The sequence below is a fragment of the Gadus morhua genome, chromosome 2 (assembly GCF_902167405.1).
Source record: "Gadus morhua chromosome 2, gadMor3.0, whole genome shotgun sequence".
Lineage (NCBI taxonomy): Eukaryota > Metazoa > Chordata > Actinopteri > Gadiformes > Gadidae > Gadus > Gadus morhua.
Window position 1 is genome coordinate 18,983,655 of NC_044049.1, and position 18,256 is coordinate 19,001,910.

At 46.2% G+C, this 18,256-nt stretch overlaps 1 protein-coding gene across 4 annotated transcripts; it reads right to left on the bottom strand.

Annotated features, from left to right (window-relative positions):
* Positions 1–608: 608 nt before the first annotated feature.
* Positions 609–17,946, bottom strand: ankrd40 (ankyrin repeat domain 40). Of its 4 annotated transcripts, XM_030338885.1 has the most exons (7): positions 17,145–17,946; positions 12,420–12,568; positions 11,698–12,342; positions 10,680–10,861; positions 7,722–7,763; positions 7,573–7,631; positions 609–1,968 (listed from the first exon to the last, which is right to left on the bottom strand). In XM_030338885.1, exons 1-7 carry the CDS (start codon positions 17,285–17,287, stop codon positions 1,848–1,850), a joined length of 1,341 nt encoding a protein of 446 aa, XP_030194745.1. In that variant the 5' UTR covers positions 17,288–17,946; the 3' UTR covers positions 609–1,847. The 4 variants fall into 4 exon arrangements, with proteins under 4 accessions (XP_030194745.1, XP_030194754.1, XP_030194765.1 ...); XM_030338894.1 differs by lacking the exon at positions 7,722–7,763; XM_030338905.1 differs by lacking the exons at positions 7,573–7,631; positions 7,722–7,763 and having other exon boundaries at positions 10,659–10,861; positions 17,145–17,945.
* Positions 17,947–18,256: the final 310 nt, after the last annotated feature.

Genomic DNA, 18,256 nt, shown 5'->3' on the forward strand with positions numbered 1-18,256 from the left:
TCGTTTGTATAGTAACAATATTTGGCCAAAACATTACTAAGAAACAAAATCGTTTTTTTTTCTTTGCCTGTATTGATGAACTATTTCGTTTCTTAGTTATGTTTTGTCCAAAAAAGAAAATTATTTTTTTTTTTTCAGAAAAAGTGGGGTGGCCATTGGCCCCGCGGCCATATAGGTTCCGGCGCCTATGCCTACGACCACAATCAAACAATGAGGATGCGCTCTTTTATTCTCTTTAGTGCAGGTAATGGAAGGTTCTGAAAGATGGCATATCCATGTAGCTTACTAATGAATAAAATGCATACAAAAAACGTTGACATATGACCCACTATGTTCTGCTCCATATACCCAATGTTGACAACGTCTTGGTATTGGTATTAATACCAATACCAAGAGTATTGGTATTAATACCTCATTCATTGTCCAAAATAATCCATAATAATTCAAATCGGGTTTTGTTGTGGGTACAAAATGAATCTTGAAGAAAACGCCCCCTACAGGTAGTCTTCTAGAGGAGCGGTTTGAGGCAGTAAGTGAGATCGGATCACATCATCTTTTTAATGGACACCTTTCCCATGCTTTATCAAAGACCCCCCCCCCCCCCCCCCCCCCCCCCCCCCCCCCCCCCCAACAACGTAAATCACAGCTTCAACAGTGTGTAAGGTTATCTGCAAAATACACAGAACCATTATAAAAATATCAAACTCTGAATGCATAGGTTAAGTCAAACTTTCCATCGTGTTCTCTGTCCAGAACGCAACCCAACAAACACAATGTCACTCGCTTTCTCCTTCCACACAAGATCCTATCAATAACTGTAGAGGTCATCAAATTCAGTCCACCCATCTAACCACCATAGGGAGGATCTGCAGTTACCCTTAATGTTATACATCTTCAACATTCTGGAAACTTCCGACAGTGCAGTCGTCTGCACAGTCCTTCATCCCCATTTATCAGGGGGTGTGTGTGTGTGTTTATATCGGGGGGTGTGTGTGCGTGTGTTCGTATTGGGATGTGCGCGTGTGTTTATATCTGGGTTTGTTCGTGTGTGTTTATACCGGGGTGTGTGTGTGTTAGTATCGGGTCTGTGTGCATGTGTGTTAGTATCGGTGGTGTGTGCGTGTGTCTTCGACGGCGTCGGATTGAGGAGCTTCAGAGGGCTGAATTTCGTACAGATTGCTGTGTGCAGGGATGCTGTGCTGCAACCGTACCCTGGTGAGGGTAGCTAGGGGGAGGGGGGGGGTGTTAAACCAGTCTGAAGCAGTACGCCGGTCGCCTTCCACTCCCACACCGCTGGGGTCCATGTTTGTAGTCCATAGCTCCGCAGTTAGTCAGGATTGGTTCTGATTAAGGCCTTTCTCTGAGCACGGGTCCAGGTCTACGACAGACCACTGGAACCCCAACCCATTTTTGATCCACGAGTACATAAAGCGATAACAAAGGACACCATGCATTAGTCAAATAAAAAAATAAAAAAACACTAAGCGCAGGGCAGGTATACCTCTGTGTCTCAAGTGAATAAAGAAAAGTGGAGGATGGCGATTTTGGTTAGCAGAAATTAAATAAAAAACACCACTATCTGGTAAAATACCGCAACCAAACCCTTAAACCGTTGGCTGGGCGGGACTCCTTCATGGTGGGCTAGAGAGAAGCTGGAGTCAGGGACCAGGACAGGGAACAGGGCTGAGGTCAGGGACTAGGGCTGGAGTCAGGGACCAGAACAGGGAACAGGGCTGAGGTCAGGGACTAGGGCTGGAGTCAGGGACCAGAACAGGGAACAGGGACAAGGGGGGTTCCTGTCTTGGGGTCAGGGCCCTGGAGGCTCTAGTAGGTGAGCCGGGAGGCCTTCATGTTGTAGCAGGGCCGGTCAGTGAGGGTCCCGGTCCCGGAGAACAGGGACAGACCCTCCCCCTTCTCCAGCACCACCTCCAGCTCCTGGAAGTCCTGCAGCCGGGCAACGTCCTTGTCCTGGGGGGCGAGGGGACAGACTGTTAGGGGGAGGGCAGAGGGGGACAGACAGCAAGGGGGAGGGCCGAGGGCGACAGACAGTTAAGGGGAGGGCAGAGGTGGACAGAGAGCTAGGTGGAGGGCCGAGGGGGACAGACAGTCAGGGGAGGGCCGAGGGGGACAGACAGTCAGGGGGAGGGCCGAGGGGGACAGACAGTCAGGGGGAAGGCCGAGGGGGACAGACAGTCAGGGGGAGGGCCGAGGAGGACAGAAAGTCAGAGGGAGGGTCTGAGGGGGACAGACGGTCGGGGGGGAAGGACGAGGGGGACAGACAGTCAGGGGGAGGGACGAGGGGGACAGACAGTCAGGAGGAGGGTTGATGCCACAGTGCGTAGAACAGTCCATACACAACATCCTATGGTCAAACACAGGGCATAATCAAAACAGATCACAACGTTTGCATGGTTCGTAACCATGGTGATGACATGCCCCTTCCTTACATTTAGGGCATTTAGCAGACGCTTTTATCCAAAGCGACTTACAATAAGTACATTTGTCATAAGAAGTGAAACAATATATATATCTGTCGGTACAGTAGGGATGTTCATAGAACCAAGTGCAAGTACAACAATCGCTAGGCTAACCAATTCCCTGTGTTACAGCAATGATAGCAGCTGCTGCAGTTGCTACACAGTTAAGTACTATAATACAATACAACACAATATACAATGGTGGCCAGAAGGGGAGGGTGGCTCTGCAGAGTCGAGGTGGAACTCTGAACAGGTGAGTCTTGAGTCTTTTTCGGGAGATAGTGAGCGACTCTGCGGTCCTGAGAATGGCAGGGAGCTCGTTCCACCACTGAGGTCCAAAAACCGAGAAAAGTTGTGACTTAGCTGATCGACCTTTGCTAGCTCTTAGCGATGGCGGTACCAGACGTCCAGCTGAGGTAGTTGAGCGGAGGGATCGAGCAGGGGTGTGTGGCTTTACCAATGCTTGGAAGTAGGCAGGGGCAGTTCCATCGACGGCCTTGTATGCCAGTACCATCGTCTTCAATTTGATGCAAGCTACTACAGGGAGCCAGTGGAGGTCCCGGAAGAGGCAGGGCTCCGGACTGCGACCAAATGGTCGGATTTTGTGACCAAAATTTGAGAGTGTGCGACCAAATTTTCCTTCTGGTCGCAAATGTGCGACAAGTAAATTTGCCCCTTTTTTTTTTTTACACGTTAAACGTGGAAGGTGCGCGTCAATGAATCCGGAATCTTTAGCGGGCCAATGATGTGAGAAGGATAGGGAATGGCCACTGTTAGTGGTTAATGTGTCTAGGGGGAGGGTCCTAGAGATTATCGAGAGCGCATAAACGACTGTGCGAAGGAGAAAGATTTCACACAACCTGCTACGTGCGTTTACAATGAGCAAGCAAACTATTGCCTTGTTCTTCTGACCTTCGGCTAGTGTGCCAGTGCAAGTCATTCCTGCACGGGTCTTATTTTACAAACCCCGCACCCGCCGGATCCGAAATACTTCAAACCGCATCCGACCCGTGTTCCGACAGTAGCCCGACCAGACCGGCTATAAGGAGGAGGATGCTGTGTATACTGCACAATATCCTGGACAACAATGCTCACCCTCTCCACCAGGTGCTGACCTCGAGCAGAAGCACCTTCAGCAACAGACTCATCCTCACCCGGTGTAACACAGAACGCCAGAGGAAGTCTTTTCTTCCTGTGGCCATCAGACTGTTTAATGCATCTACCTCCGGCTGCAGAAGGGACCGTGGAGACACTATGCCCTGAGAACAATGTCACTTTATTTATTTTTACCCAATTTATTTATTTATATATATATATATTTTTTTATTTTTACCCAATTTTCAATTAATCACTTTAGTTAATTTATGCTGCCAAATATTGCTGCTATAATATTCATCACTTTACCACTTTTACCACTTTTATCCAATCGCTCCTTTTCACTTATTTAGTTTGTACTTATCTTATCTATTTTATCTATTTTGACTCTAACACTGTATTACTTTCCCACCTTTGTATTGTAACTGTTGCACAGTAATTTCCCTCGGGATAAATAAAGAATCTTGAATCTTGACACCTGACCCACACCCGATGGAAGATTAGAAACATTAGATGGGAATTACACTATCTGGTGTTTGGCTTGGTACTTTAGATTGTTGTGCAAAAAAAGCACATAATCCACTGTTGACGGTTTTAGTTGACTCCTCCAGCCTGATTAACATATCCAGCACTGGTGAAGTCTCGCCCGCAATCGCAAAACCCGCGCCCGACCCGCGCTGTTCAGGCGTCCGACCCGACCCATCTAAATTGTGCGGTCACCCGAACCAGTGCAGGACTGTGCTTCAGCTGCCATAAACGGCTTTTCACACGGGAGGTGTTTGTCGGGCCTGATAATGCATTCTCAATGGAGAGGCGAGCGGGCAGAGAGGAGGCTCAGCGTCCTGTCAAGCGGCACGACAAGCGGGCGCACTCCCTTGATACTGACGCTTCCGTACTTGTCGAACGCATGCATGCTCAAACCTGGAAACCGTTGGGATAGATGAGAAACACAATTAAATGTGACACTGAATTTGAAAGAGCACATCGTAATTTCTGCATCTATTATCAAAATAGTTATGAGTAATACAGTGAAAATTAGTAGAAATGTGAATATTTGGTTGGCATGTTGATTAACAGTGTGTGCCCCTAAAATGTATGGTTGCACGCCTACAATTTTCAGTTAGGGGCCACAGTGCTCCTACTGAAAAAAGAAAAAGTCTGGAGCCCTGAGAGGGGGGGTCACATGGGAGAACTTCGGTAGGTTGAACAGGAGGCGCGCTGCCGCATTCTGCAGGCATGCAAACTGGCTCGGGTTGAAAAAGGTGAGAATGATGCGTGAGCTGAGAAAAACACAGACCCACTATAGGGTTCCAGGTTTATACCCTGGGGAGTTTTCATTTACATTTTTTATTACTTTTTTAATGTATTAGGGTTCGTCAAAAGCTAAAAAAAAATTACAGGACTGCGCACAATTACGAACAAAGCATTAATTTATTATGCGCAAGGGCAGCCCCAATAGGTACATAACTTATTACAAAATTAAGAAAGAATATTGAGAAGAATAACAAGAGGTGGGAGGACAGGGCAATAGGAGTATGCCATTATTTATTTTTCTTCTTGGCCTGGACCAGTGTCTCAAGGGCCCGCTTTCCTCTCGGCTATATCGACTAGTATGTATCAACACAACTGGTGACCCGCTGAAAAATTCTCTTTTGGTGCGTTTCCACCGGAGGGTGCGTTCGGTTCGCAAAGTTGCGGCACGGTTTGCGTTTCCACCGCCAAAAGTGGGCGTGACATGGGGATAAAAACAAGCCGCGAGGTATAATTCTGGACAATGGACGTGTCGCGTAAAACGTTAGCTTGGGCGAACAAGGAGGTGGAGCATGGACCTATTAAAGAAGACAATACTTTATTAAAGCATGCAATTGTGATGTAGAACAAAATAAAAAGAAAACAAAGTGCTTGCATGACATTGAAGCCTACAGCGATCGTTACTTAACTTGTGTGGTGGTGCCTTATCATTTGTTTACCCTCACTCTCATTGGCTGAATCGATGAGAACGTTTTAGATAATATAAGGTCGCGGGGAGACGAAGCTCTGTTCGTTTGTATATTTTATTTACGTGACCATATTTTTGTTATGTTTGTTTTGGGAATCAGTTCTCGTCGTTCACCTTCGGGATGTTTACGTAGCTGCCGCGGCGATCGACATCCGGCCTACCATGAGGGTACTGTTGGCGGTGGAAACGAGGCATTTAAAGGCTCCGCTGGGCTCACGCTTGGCCGTTTCAGATGGTAGGCGACTTTCCGCTCGCGCTGTCGGCTGGCCGCGCGGCTTCACGAGCGTGCGCATGCGTTCGACGAGCACGGAAGCGACAGTTCCACGGGAGTTCGCCCACTTGTCGTGCCGCCTGACAGAATGCTGCGCCTTCTCCCTGTCCGCTCGCCTCTCCATTGAGAATGTATTAGCAGGCGCTACAAGGACTCCATGGCTGGCCATCAGCCCCCCCCCACCCCCAAATGTTTTCTCAACGGATCTCCACGAATCACAGAAGTGGTCAATTTTGTCTTCAAAACGGCGAATTTCGCCGAAAGGTGACTAGTTTGCATGCCTGATTCTGGATGCGCTGCAAAGGTTTAATCGCAGAGGCAGGAAGTCCAGCCAGGAGTGAGTTGCAGTAGTCGAGGCGGGAGATGACCAGTGATTGGACTAGAAGCTGAGCTGCATCCCTTGTGAGGAAGGGCCGGATTCTGCAGATTGTTGTAAAGTGCAAATCTGCAGGATCGGGCCACCGCAGTGATGTTTGCGGTGCAGCATAACTGATTGTCCAATACCACACCGAGTTTTCTGGCAGTTGGAGAAGGAGATACAGTGATGTTTTCAACAGTGACCAGTAAGTCCATGTGTGGGCAATCTTTCCCTGGGATTAGGAGGAGCTCGGTTTTGTTGAGGTTAAGCCTCAGGTGATGGGCAATTGTCCAGGTGCTGACATCCGCCAGACATTCCGATATACGTGTTGCAATCAGGGCTTTATCAGATGAGGGGAGAGATGAGTGTCGTCAGCATAGCAGTGATAGGAAAAGCCGTGTGATGTAATTACAGAGCCCAGAGATCTGGTATTGAGGGAGAACAGAAGAGGCCCCAGTACAGAGCCTTGAGGGACACCAGTTTCAAGCGTGCAAGGTTTGGACAAGGAGCCATTCCATGTTACTTGATAGGTGCGGTTCGTCAGGTAGGATGTGAACCAGGAAAGAGCAGATTCAGCAACCCCAAGTTCGGCAAGGAGGATCTGGTGGTTCACCGTGTCAAATGCTGCGGACAGGTCGAGGAGAATGAGAACCGATGAGAGGGACGAGGCTCTGGCAGCATGGAGGGACTCAATCACCGCGAGGAGAGCCGTCTCAGTGGAGTGTGCCTTCTTGAAGCCTGACTGGTGAGGGTCAAGCAGGTTGTTAGATGAGAGATAGGAGGACAGTTGGTTAGCAATGGCACGTTCCAGTGTTTTAGAGAGGAATGAAAGAAGAGATACCGGTCTGTAGTTCTGGATGTCAGTGGTATTAAGAGTTGTTTTTTTGAGGAGAGGCTTCATTCTGGCAGTCTTGAAAGATGCTGTAACAATGCCTGAGGTGAGGGAGGAGTTGATAAGTGAGGTGAGAAAGGGCAGGATGTCGCTTGAGACATCCTGGAGGAGAGAGGAGGGGATAGGGTCAAGGGCGCAGGTGGTGGCATGGGTAGATGTTATTATTCTGTTGAATTGGATAAAGACAGAGGAGGGGATGGGAGGATGGAGGCAGGGATAAAAGAGGCGCTAATGTCCTTTACTTTCTGGGTAAAGCAGATAACAAAATCATCAGCAATGAGGCAGGAAGGAGGTGGGGGTGAGGGAGGGTTGAGGGGGGACAGGAACAGGGAAAACAGTTTCCTGGGGTTTGAGGCGGAGGAGTTGATTTTGGTCCGGTAGAAGGCAGATTTGGTTGTTGACACAGTGGAGGTGAAATCAGAAAGGAAAAGATAGTGAGATAGATCATTAGGACAGGGTTAGGCAGGATGTTGAAGTCACCGAGGAAAGCAGCTGAGGAGGGCATCCATCTCGTCGTAGAAGTCACGGAGGGGACATGGCTGAATGGGCGAAAATCATTTATTGTAAAGGGTTTTGTGAATGGCCAAGCACATTAGCATTGTACATCAAATAAAGGCCAAATGCAGTACCTTCGACTGTCTCCGAGTTGAATAGACTGCCTCCTCCTTCTCCTGTCACACCACAGACAGGCCAGTCTTAATCATCCACTCATTGTCGCTAGTCCCGTCAGTTAAAAATAGTAATCCAATTGTGAATTGTGTGAGGATGAGTTGAGGTTGGCTCAGTAAAACAACTGTTAGGTTAGATGCGTTAAAATGTAACGTAAAGAAACGGTAAATTGATTTTTTGGTGAGAAACATGAGTAATACTGTATTACTCATGTTGAGAAACATCAGTAATACTGTATTACTCATGTTTCTGTATTACTAATACAGTTCTATAGTGCTCTAATCATTTTAGTATATTATATAGTGCTGTGAAGCGATTAAAATATTTGATCACGATTAATCACACTTTATATATCCCTTGATTTTGTGCTGCTAGCCTTTTAGTGAGATCAGAGTGTTGAGAAGGACAGTAAGAAGAGAGACCCGCAGTGAATTCAACCCGGTCCACCTGACATTGGGTAGGTGCATGACAGTGGTAGGCCTACCGTAAAATGTCAATAGCCCAGGCTTTTATTTCTTTCAATCACTGAACTTTCGAACAAATCTCTTGCTCAGCAAAGAAGGGAAATACTATAACATTTATTATTTAAACCAGTATGAATATTCCTACCGTACGTAGGCCAATACACATCACCAGGCTATCAAATAACGCGCCCACACACACACACACACACACACACACACACACACACACACACACACACACACACACAGCGGAGGAGTCAACTAAAACCGACAACAGTTGATGTGCTTTTTTTGCACAACAATCTAAAGCACCAAGCCAAACACCAGGGGTCTCATTTATAACCGTTGCGTACGCACAAAACAGGGCTGAAATTGGCGTACGTGACTTTCCACGCCAAGGTTGTGATCCATAAAAAAACAACTTGACGGGAGAATGTGCGCAGCCCTAAGCAAACTCTGACCCATGCGGATGCATGGTTTGGAGGAAAAGGAGAATTGGCGACACCGATGGTGTGGTGGTGAACTGAAGTCAGACAGAAGAATTGTAGAGTGAGAAGAACGATTATGTTTTATCATCGCCCTCATAAATTTAATTTCAACCCGTATCATGCGTTAAATCTATGTAATCAGAATAATTTAAGTAAACTGCGTTATATCTCAATTATAACTCCAGAAACATCTCCTTAGAATAGAAATAAAAAAATTCTCTATATTTAATCCCGTCACTCTATACTGTCCACTGACGGCGCGACGGCATGGAATAAAGCATCTGTCCAACATGTGTCAATAACATCATATTTTTATGTGACACTGAAACACATAATCAAATGTAAATTAAATCCCAAGTTTGGAAAACCAAGCCACACTCCTCATCACAATCGTTGTCAAACAAATCAGGCATTAAAAAGGGGTTAGGTTCAAGAACATTTTACGTGGGTGATTACAAACTGATTATCCAAGGTGTTCTCGGTTAGTCTCATTACCGTAACCCTATAAATACGGAGGTGAGCGCCGTGGAAATGCTGCACCATATGGCACTTCTGGCGGACCATGTAAATGGCAGGATTCGGAGGGAGAGGGTCTTTAGGGACCATAACGATTTATTGGTAGGCTACATAAAAATATGGACCTTTATGTCAGACCACTTCTTTTTTAATTCTGGGACTGTGCGCTCCGTGCTACTGACAGAGTTCACTGTGGCAGCAACATGTTGCCACTCACTCTGCTTTTTGTTGTTGGCGATCCCAATCCCGTGACCGCCAAAGAAAATTACTTTTCGGCCTCCATAACACCCACAAGTGTCTCCACTTCAACTCCGTGAAATTTCGTTTTTTTGCTTTTCTCAGTCCTTCTGCCATTGTTTCCGACAAGACATAATACTTGCATCCGAGTCCGTTTTATATGCAGATCGCATTCATGAGGTCATTTGCATTGACCATTTATGGTTAAAAAGGGCTGTGTACAGGGCGGAGCGTGAAGTTGATTCAGCTGCGCACACTTGTAGGCCCTCTGTGATTTATAAAGCAAAGATTGCGTACGGTGTGCGTACGCAGGGTTTTATAAATCTGAATATATTTTGGCGCACGCAAAACTTGGCTTTTGGGCGTACGTACACTTTTAGTAACGATCCCAAGCACAGTTTTACAAATGAGACCCCAGATAGTTTAATTCCCATCTAATGTTTCTAGTTTTCGATCGGATGCGGGTCGGGTGTCGATATCAATTTATAGCGGGTCTGGTCCGGCTACTGTCAGAACACCGGTCGGATGCGGTTTGAAGTATTGCGGGTACGGGCGGGTGCAGGGTTTGTAAAATAAGACCCGTGCAGGACTGACATGCACTGGCACACTAGCCGAAGATCGGAAGAACGAGTCAATAGTTTGCTTGCTCATTGTAAACGCACGTAGCAGGCTCGATAATCTCTAGGATCCTCCCCCTCGACATATTAGCCCCTTTCCCTATCCTTCTAACACTCATTGGCCTGCTAAATATTCCGGATTCATTGACGAACCCCTTCCACGTTTAAGGTGCAAAAAAGGAAAAGGGCAAATTTAATGGTCGCACATGGCGACCAGATGGAAAATTCGGTCGCACATTTTGGTTGCAAAATGCAACCATTTGGTCGCAGTCTGGAGCCCTGCGCTCCATATCCTTGCTTGCCCCAACAAGTTAATGCGGCGTGCTTGTTGTTTTGATCCGGTAAAGCTAGATCCAGTATGGTGTTGTAGTTTTTCTAACAAGACTTGTTGTTGCTAGACAGCAGGTGAAAAAATTACAACGTTTGACAAGTCACGCGATAAAACGTTGTTTGCGTTAACGCCGTTAATAACGCGTTAAACTGACAGCACTAATATAATTATTTATTTCCTTTCTCTCAGGTTGTGGGTACCTTTCTCTCAGGGTGTGGGTACCTTTCTCTCAGGGTGTGGGTACCTTTCAGCAGGGTGTGGGTACCTTTCTAAGCAGGGTGTTGGGCAGCTTGCGGATCTTCTCCACGTGCTCGGCGCTGATGTCCAGCTCGCGGCAGCAGACCCGGAGCAACGAGCGGAAGGTCAGCTCCTGGCGGTCCAGCTCAACCTCGATAAAGTCGTTGTCCCGTGTGTTAGGGTTCTGGATGCGGACCTTCAGCACCAGCTCTGGGGGGTGGAGAGAGGGGGGGGCGGGGGGGAGAGAGAGGGGGGCGGGGGGGTAGAGAGAGAAAGGAGGGTTAGTAGGGTGAAGGCGTCCTACAACAGCCATCCTAACCCCAATGGGTAGAATGCTCTGCTGAAGTGTGCACATTGTGTAGCGTGACCAGCTCCCTTGGTTCATACTGTCTGAGGTCTACATACACATATACTCTTCATGGGTAAAGATTAGGGATGCACCTAATATTCGGCCACCGAAAATGTTCGGCCGAAATGGCCCAAAACATAATTTTCGGTTTCGGCCGAAGGAGTAAAAAGGCAGAAAAAAATACACAGAACATTTTTATTTTTGAATAAAAAAAATAATAATAATTGTTTACTCATTTATTTAAATGTACATTGTTCTTAAATTCTTGCTATAAGGTCTGCTGGAATGTTAGAAAACGTTCAGTATTATATAAATATTTTGTATCAAATTTGTAATTGATTTTCTTTATTGAAAAGCAAGACAAAAAAGTTTATAAAGGAAATTTAATTGTTTGATTTATGCAATGGTGAAAAATTAAAGCAAAATGAACGAAAAACAGCAAAAGCCACATTCGGTATTCGGTTTCGGCTTTCGGCAAACTTTCAGTATATTCGGTTTCGGCCAAGAATTTTCATTTCGGTGCATCCCTAGTAAAGATTGGAGGACAGGATAGGTCTGACCACCGATAGGATGACCCTGGAAGCAACCCCCCTCCCCTGGACCATGTGACCCGGGAGGGGAGGGGGGTCATCCTTCACTACATGCGTCAGCTCTGGACGGCACGGTGGCCAGTGAGGCCTCTGCCCAGCGGCGGTACCTTGGACGTTGACCGGGAAGGTGCTGGTGAAGAAGAAGGGCTGGAAGGCGGGCATAGCTCCGCCCCCGGCCCCGCCCGGACCACTGCTGAGCTGCTGGGGGACGGACGGCTGCCGGGTCATGGCGGGGTGCACTCCGGGCCCCGGAGCCTGCACCTGGCTGCCGCTGCTGGGGCTGGGGGAGGCCCGCGGCGGCGTGCAGCCCGCCCCGTTCTGCACTGCGTGGGGGGGGTAGTCCGGGGGGGGCTCCGACGACAGGTCCATGGGCAGCACCCCGTTGACCGCAGAGTACGGGTGGGGGTGTTGCATCCCGTTCTGCTCCACCAGGGGGACGAAGGCCCCTGAGGGGTGGCCCGGCTGGCCGAGGGGCGCCAGGGGGGCGGGTGTGGTCAGGGAGCAGACGGGGACAAAGCGGGCGTTGGGGGCGTCGCCCACGGGGCTCAGCACCGGTGGCGGGGGCTGGTGGGTGGGGGAGACGGAGGGGTCCTCCGGCTCGAGGTCCCCGGAGCCGCTCTGCTGCTGGAGCTGAGCCACCAGCTCCTCCACCTTGCTGTCCAGCTTGCTGTACATGAAGGGCGGGTTGGACAGGTAGTTGGGGATGATGGGCAGCTCCGCCTCCTTCACCTCCGGCAGGTCTTCCACTTCCACTGGGATCCACAGAGAAGGACGTTAAGGATGAATAGAATAGAGCTCAAACAGAATCATGTTTAACCAGACTCTTTACCTCCCAGCAGCCTCTTGATCTCTGGTTTGGAGGTGAGCTGAGAGGCAAGCTCATCCTTGGCCGTCAGTATCTCCATGTCGGCTCCAGAGTCCAGCAGGTACGACACAATGTGCCTGTGGTTCCGCTTGCAGGCCCAGTGAAGGCATGTCCTGTTGGAGGATCCAGAAGATCAGGGGAACTTTTAAAAATGGAATTTTGAATAAAAAGACTCTGTAAGACACTGTAATCTAACTGTCGGGTAACTAACCCGAATCAGCGTCGCAATGTCAAAGTGGACATAAATTTTGACTGCTTTTGCTTTCTGATGGTGGACGTTCCTTTTCGTAAACCCAAACATACATTAAGTTCTCCTATACAGGTAAGAGACACATTCTCTGACAATCTGGGTGGCGAGAAATTGGATCACAGAAAGCATTTCAAACCCTTCAATTCCTTTTCTCCCGCAGAGAATTCCTCAGATAGTCCTTGGATTGTCCCCAGATAGTTCTGAGATGGTCCTCATAAAGTTATACTACTGGGGTCTACAACTAGTTCTGAAACAAATCTATTATGTTACGTATGATATCATGTGCGTAGCGGACGCGGGGTAAGCGGGGGACACGTCCCCCCCACTTCCCGTATCTTTGCCCTCTGTCCCCTGCACTTTTTAAAGCCATTACAACCATTAAATTCATTTCTAACACGTGGAAACGCGTTTTTCCGAGCCGCCTTTGAACGCACCATGAGCAGGCGGAACCAGTTGGCAACCACCGCTGTCATGTTGTGATTTCCTTCACACAGACGTTGATTCAGATCTGTTTCGAGCATGTTCAGCAAACCAGCAGCTGCCAAGAGGCCAAAAACTTTACATTGTTTTTTCCAAACAAACTGTGTTAAGTTGAGTAATGCTGTTGCATGTTATTTAGTCAAATGATGACTGACTAATAGATGTCAATAAATCAAGTTAAGCTAGTTAACAATTGTTAACTGTTACCTATGTTAAATCGCTTGCTAGGTGCAGAGATGATAGTAACTACAGTGTTTCCCATACATAGACCATTGTGTGGCGCGGCGCCACAGAATCAACTAGGAGCGCCACGAATTGATTTGGTCTTTTTTTTTTTTTTTTTTTTAATAACGCGATTTGGAAATCTAAAAATCGTTCCGTCCATTCATCTCCGCATAGCAGTCGTTCTCCCCGTCATTCTCGTACACACACACACACACACACACGGAGCGAGAGCGACGATACGCTAACACATGAACCCACCGATGTCACCCGTCGCTTAGCAACCGGACACGCTGGGGTTGATAAGTTACCGGACTACTGTAACTACTACGGAGTGATAATAACAAAGACGTGAATCAGGCAATAAATCCACTTTCCTTGACAGCGGTAAAGTTCGGTGTGCATTAAAGTACAGACGGAGTGGACCAATTGCGAACATCTGCAGCTGCTCTAAGTTAAACCCCAAACTAATCGGAATAAGTGTTTATAGCGGACTACACCACCTCTTCTATTCCGCATAGCATTCTATTCCGAACCGATTGAGTATATATATGATACTTTTCTATTCCGATTGAGCTGTTCTTCCACATCTATGCGGATCAGATGTGTAAACGCGGAGTTACATGCACACTCACTGACGGCTGATTCGCCCGCTCCTCCTGTCCACGCGCAATGCTTGAGGTATTTGAGAAAAATATATTTGGCACAGAGAAGACGGTCTGCGACATTTGCAGTTTACCTAAGGTTAGTATGATATACTGTGTAGGGCTGTCAATCCTCCCCTCAAATCATATTCGAATTTCTAATGCTTCTTATGTTGAATATTCGAATAATATTCGAATATTCTTTTTTAATTATTTTATTATATCATTATATACACCGATACCATCTTATTATTAGGCCTACGTCCCGCGTCCACTAGAGGGCGCGTCAACCAAATCTGTTATGTAACATTTGCAACAAGTTTTACCAAATCAATACAAAACTTGTATAAATAGGTAAGATATAACGCCAGAAATATTCAAGCAATGATGTTTAATGAAGAAGCTGATGTTCAATCATTCAAATACACACACACACTGCTATTTTACGATGTTATTCTTGGCTGTTTTGACCGTGGCTCTTCCTCAGCCGCTAACTGTTCTGCGTACTCCGAGTAATGCACTGAATGGAGGTGTGCGCTCATGTTGCTCGTAGTCGAGTGGTACTTTAACGACTTGCAGCATAATTTGCAAATGACGGTTTCTCTGGATGTAATCTTCCCGTTTCTCGATGGAAATCCGAAAGTTATGCTTTCCATCTCTGTGTCTGCTCGCGCACTGCTTCCCACCATCTTGTAAGCATATACAATGCCGAACGTCACGACGCACGACGTTGACTTTGATTTGCGTCGTTGCTAGGCAAAAGTTAAATGTAATTCTTGACTTGTGCGGCAGTCCTTGATTATGCGGCACAAAAAAAAAAAAAGTTCGAACGTTAGTTGCCGCACTCGAATGTTCTCCTTTTTTTAAAAATTCGAATTATATTCGAATAGCGAAGTTCGTTTTGACAGCCCTAATACTGTGGTCTAACACACCTTCCCAATTTTTTTTTGAACTCAGAAAAGGTAATATTAGCTTTATGAACTCAACGTTATTGATATTGAACATCCCGCACCCGTCATCATAGACGTCGTTGGTAACGAAATGTGGTTATAGTTTAGATAGGCCTATACGGTGCCCATATCAATTAGAATAGGAAACATTTATTACATTCTGTTCTTAATATTATTTTATTCTGACTCTGAATGTTTGTTGCTTTAATCCAGATGAGTATTGAAAAGTTCTTTCTGCACCAAAAAAGGCCTCGTCCAGACGAGACGGAGCAGCTTGAGGAGGTAGTTAGCTTATTCTGAAATTAAGTTGAACAGTCAAATTGCTGTGGCTAGTACATTTTTATTAAATATATAATAAACTTATTTCGAATGTTCCTAGGCATCAAACAGTGCTGAACAACCCAGTGCTTCTCAGGGGCTAGGCTGTTCAGGAGAGATAGTGATTAATATAGGCCAGGAGGACAGCAGACAAAATGTTGCTGAAACAACAGGTGAGGTGGAAACAGATTAGTGTAGATTTTAACTTGAAAAAATAAGAGTAGGGAAAGTAATTTCGATCCTTCTGTTCCTGGTAGAGAAAATGTGCTGATCTGTTCATTGTAGGTCATCCAACCCTACATTACTTGCCTGGAGATAGAACTGAAAAGGAGGTTCCAGGAGCTGGACATCCTAGGAGCCTTCCATGTCCTTAGACCTCAGTCGGCTGCCCTCCCTGACAATATGTGCATTGCATTCATTATTTTAGTTAGTTGCCTTGTTGTACCTATATTGTTACTATTTATTTTATTTTTCCTAAAGAAGTTAAATATTGGTGCAGGTAGGTCTTGAGTTTATTTGTACTTCAAATAAGAACCTCCAGCTTTAGTTGTCTGTTCCAATTCATTCCTTGAATGTCACAGAATCACAAGTTCAGTGCGCTGACGCCGCCGTGTCGCGCCGTGTCGCGCCGTGTCGCGCCGTGTCGCACGCCCCCCCCCCCCCGCACCACACATTGGTCCTTGGTCTGTGGGAAACACTGAACTAGTTACATTTACTCTGTTACATTTACTTGAGTAACTTTTTGGAAAAATTGTACTCTTAAGAGTAGTTTTACTGCAAAATACTTTACTTATTCTACAGTAACAATACTCCTACTTGACTACAAGTTTTGGCTACTCTACCACCTAGGAATAAACCCACCCCTCGCATTTCTGCACAGAACTTGTGTTCACGGTTGTTTTTCACATATTTTTTAATCTTCATACAATAGAAAGAGCAGGGTCAGGGAGGAGACAGTGGACCAGAGTCCAGCAGCAGTAGGAATGAACAGGGAGGGTATTCACAGCAGTTGAGGAGAAATTATCGATAGGATAAAAGTGACTTTGCGATTAATTTCCACAGCTACGTCACCACTACTATTCTTAATACTATTTATAAGTTTTTGCTTTGCATATATATTATTGATATCATTGCAGGAGAAATTATAACTGGCTAAGGAAATGTCTATAGGATTAGAGTGACTCTAAGATTAGTTTAGTTTATATTCAAAGAGACCTTTTGTTAATAATTTATTTGCTGATACTATTTGACTAAGCACTATTTGTGTTTTAAAGGAAGCAGGTATAGGTCATACCATTTGTCTAAGTCTTGATTAATTTTGCACATCTGTGCTTTCATAGTTGACGACGGCAAATGTAAAATAGCTACATCTCCTTGTCGATATGTTTATTGTTGTCACTTTCACTTGTCACTACTTGCCATTAAATTAGATTATGTGGCTTATTACCCCGTCACTTCCATTCCATTTTGGGGCTGATAATTTTAAACAGGAATGGTGTTTTACAGAACTTTTCGTGTTCAGTGTTGTCATTTGGCACTTAATTATCTGGTTACTTACCCTGTAGATGCTCGAGGGTCATTCTGTGTCAACTCAACCAGAGTTTGGCATCTTTAGATTTTAACTTTAGATTTTGATAGTACATCATTTTAAAGAACTAAAGTCGGTCCCCTGGTGCTGTGCTGTTTGTGGTTATGTAGCCACTTAGGAGAGGTGCAACTGAATGCGAGAGGATGATAAATCACTCAATAGACCTCTGAACAATTTGTCCCCCTCACTTCTGAATTGATGGCTACGCCCCTGTATGATATACTTAAGTCCACTCACCAGCCGTTGATCTCGTTCTGAGAGTTGACGTTGACCGCCCCCTCGACCAGGGAGCGCACCTCGTCCAAGTCCCCGATGGCCGCCGCCTCGCGCAGCCGCTCCTGGAGCTCCTGGTCCAGCGACGTGGTGGACATGGTGGACATGGTGGGGTGTGGGGGACTGACTGAAGCTTAACTGTTCAATACCAATCACTGGACATAGTTCACCCAGAACACGGTGGAGTGAGGTGTTGACCCGGTGGTGTGTCGGTTAGCCTCGGGGAGCTCCTCGAGTCCCGCGGTGCTCCTCTGGGACCGGAGCGTCGGTCCTTCCGCTCTAACTTATGGTTTTATTCTGATAATAGAGCGGTCATAAGCGGGACATGTGGAGCAGTCCCGACACTGAGTAACATTGGTTCAGTTAACAATGTTAATCCTTCGGCTCTGGCCCTCACGAAGCCACTTCCTATCGGGGGACATTTCTCGATGTGACACATAGGAACCATCGTTCAGGTTCCCTTCTAAAGCCCTCCTAAGCCTGCGATGTCCCGGGTGCCCGCTAGGGGCCGTCACCGCGGAAGACATTCAATATACTATTGTCTAGACATAAAGGCAGGAAACACAACTGTTTACTGCACATTCTGTTTGGTATACCACGAACGGAGGTTTAACAAACAGAGTTAACGCTGAACTCTAGGTTGATTGACCCTGTGCCAACTAGGCCTAAACCAGAGCTATGGAGTTAGAATCATGCCAAAACCCCCCACACGCACACAAAACGTGTTTTACTCACGCACAACGATTCACACACACACAAAACATGTTTAACTCACGCATAACGATTCACACGCACACTCAGTGTGTTTTGCAAATACAAAACATCATTCACAAACTAATGCATTTTGCTTCAGAAACAAATACAGTATGTTTTACACATACAAAGAAACATATTTCTTCAATTACAAAAAAATATCCTCCAAGTACAAACTAAAATCTTTCAAGTACAAACTAAAATCTTTCAAGTACAAAAAAAAATCCTTCAAGAACAAATAACAATTCTACAAGTACGGAAATCTGAAAATTGCGCGTGGATCAGCAAGGCGGAAAATTCAAGAGAGTCTGAATCATGGACAG

Excerpts from the sequence above, each read along its gene's own strand:
- ankrd40 (XM_030338885.1), bottom strand. The coding sequence starts at position 17,287 with ATGTCCACCATGTCCACCACGTCGCTGGACCAGGAGCTCCAGGAGCGG. Across the intron at positions 10,862-11,697 it reads CTTCCCGGTCAACGTCCAAG|AGCTGGTGCTGAAGGTCCGC; the intron begins GTACCGCCGCTG and ends TCCACCCCCCAG. Across the intron at positions 7,764-10,679 it reads CCAACACCCTGCTTAGAAAG|GAGAAGGAGGAGGCAGTCTA; the intron begins GTACCCACACCC and ends GTGGTGTGACAG.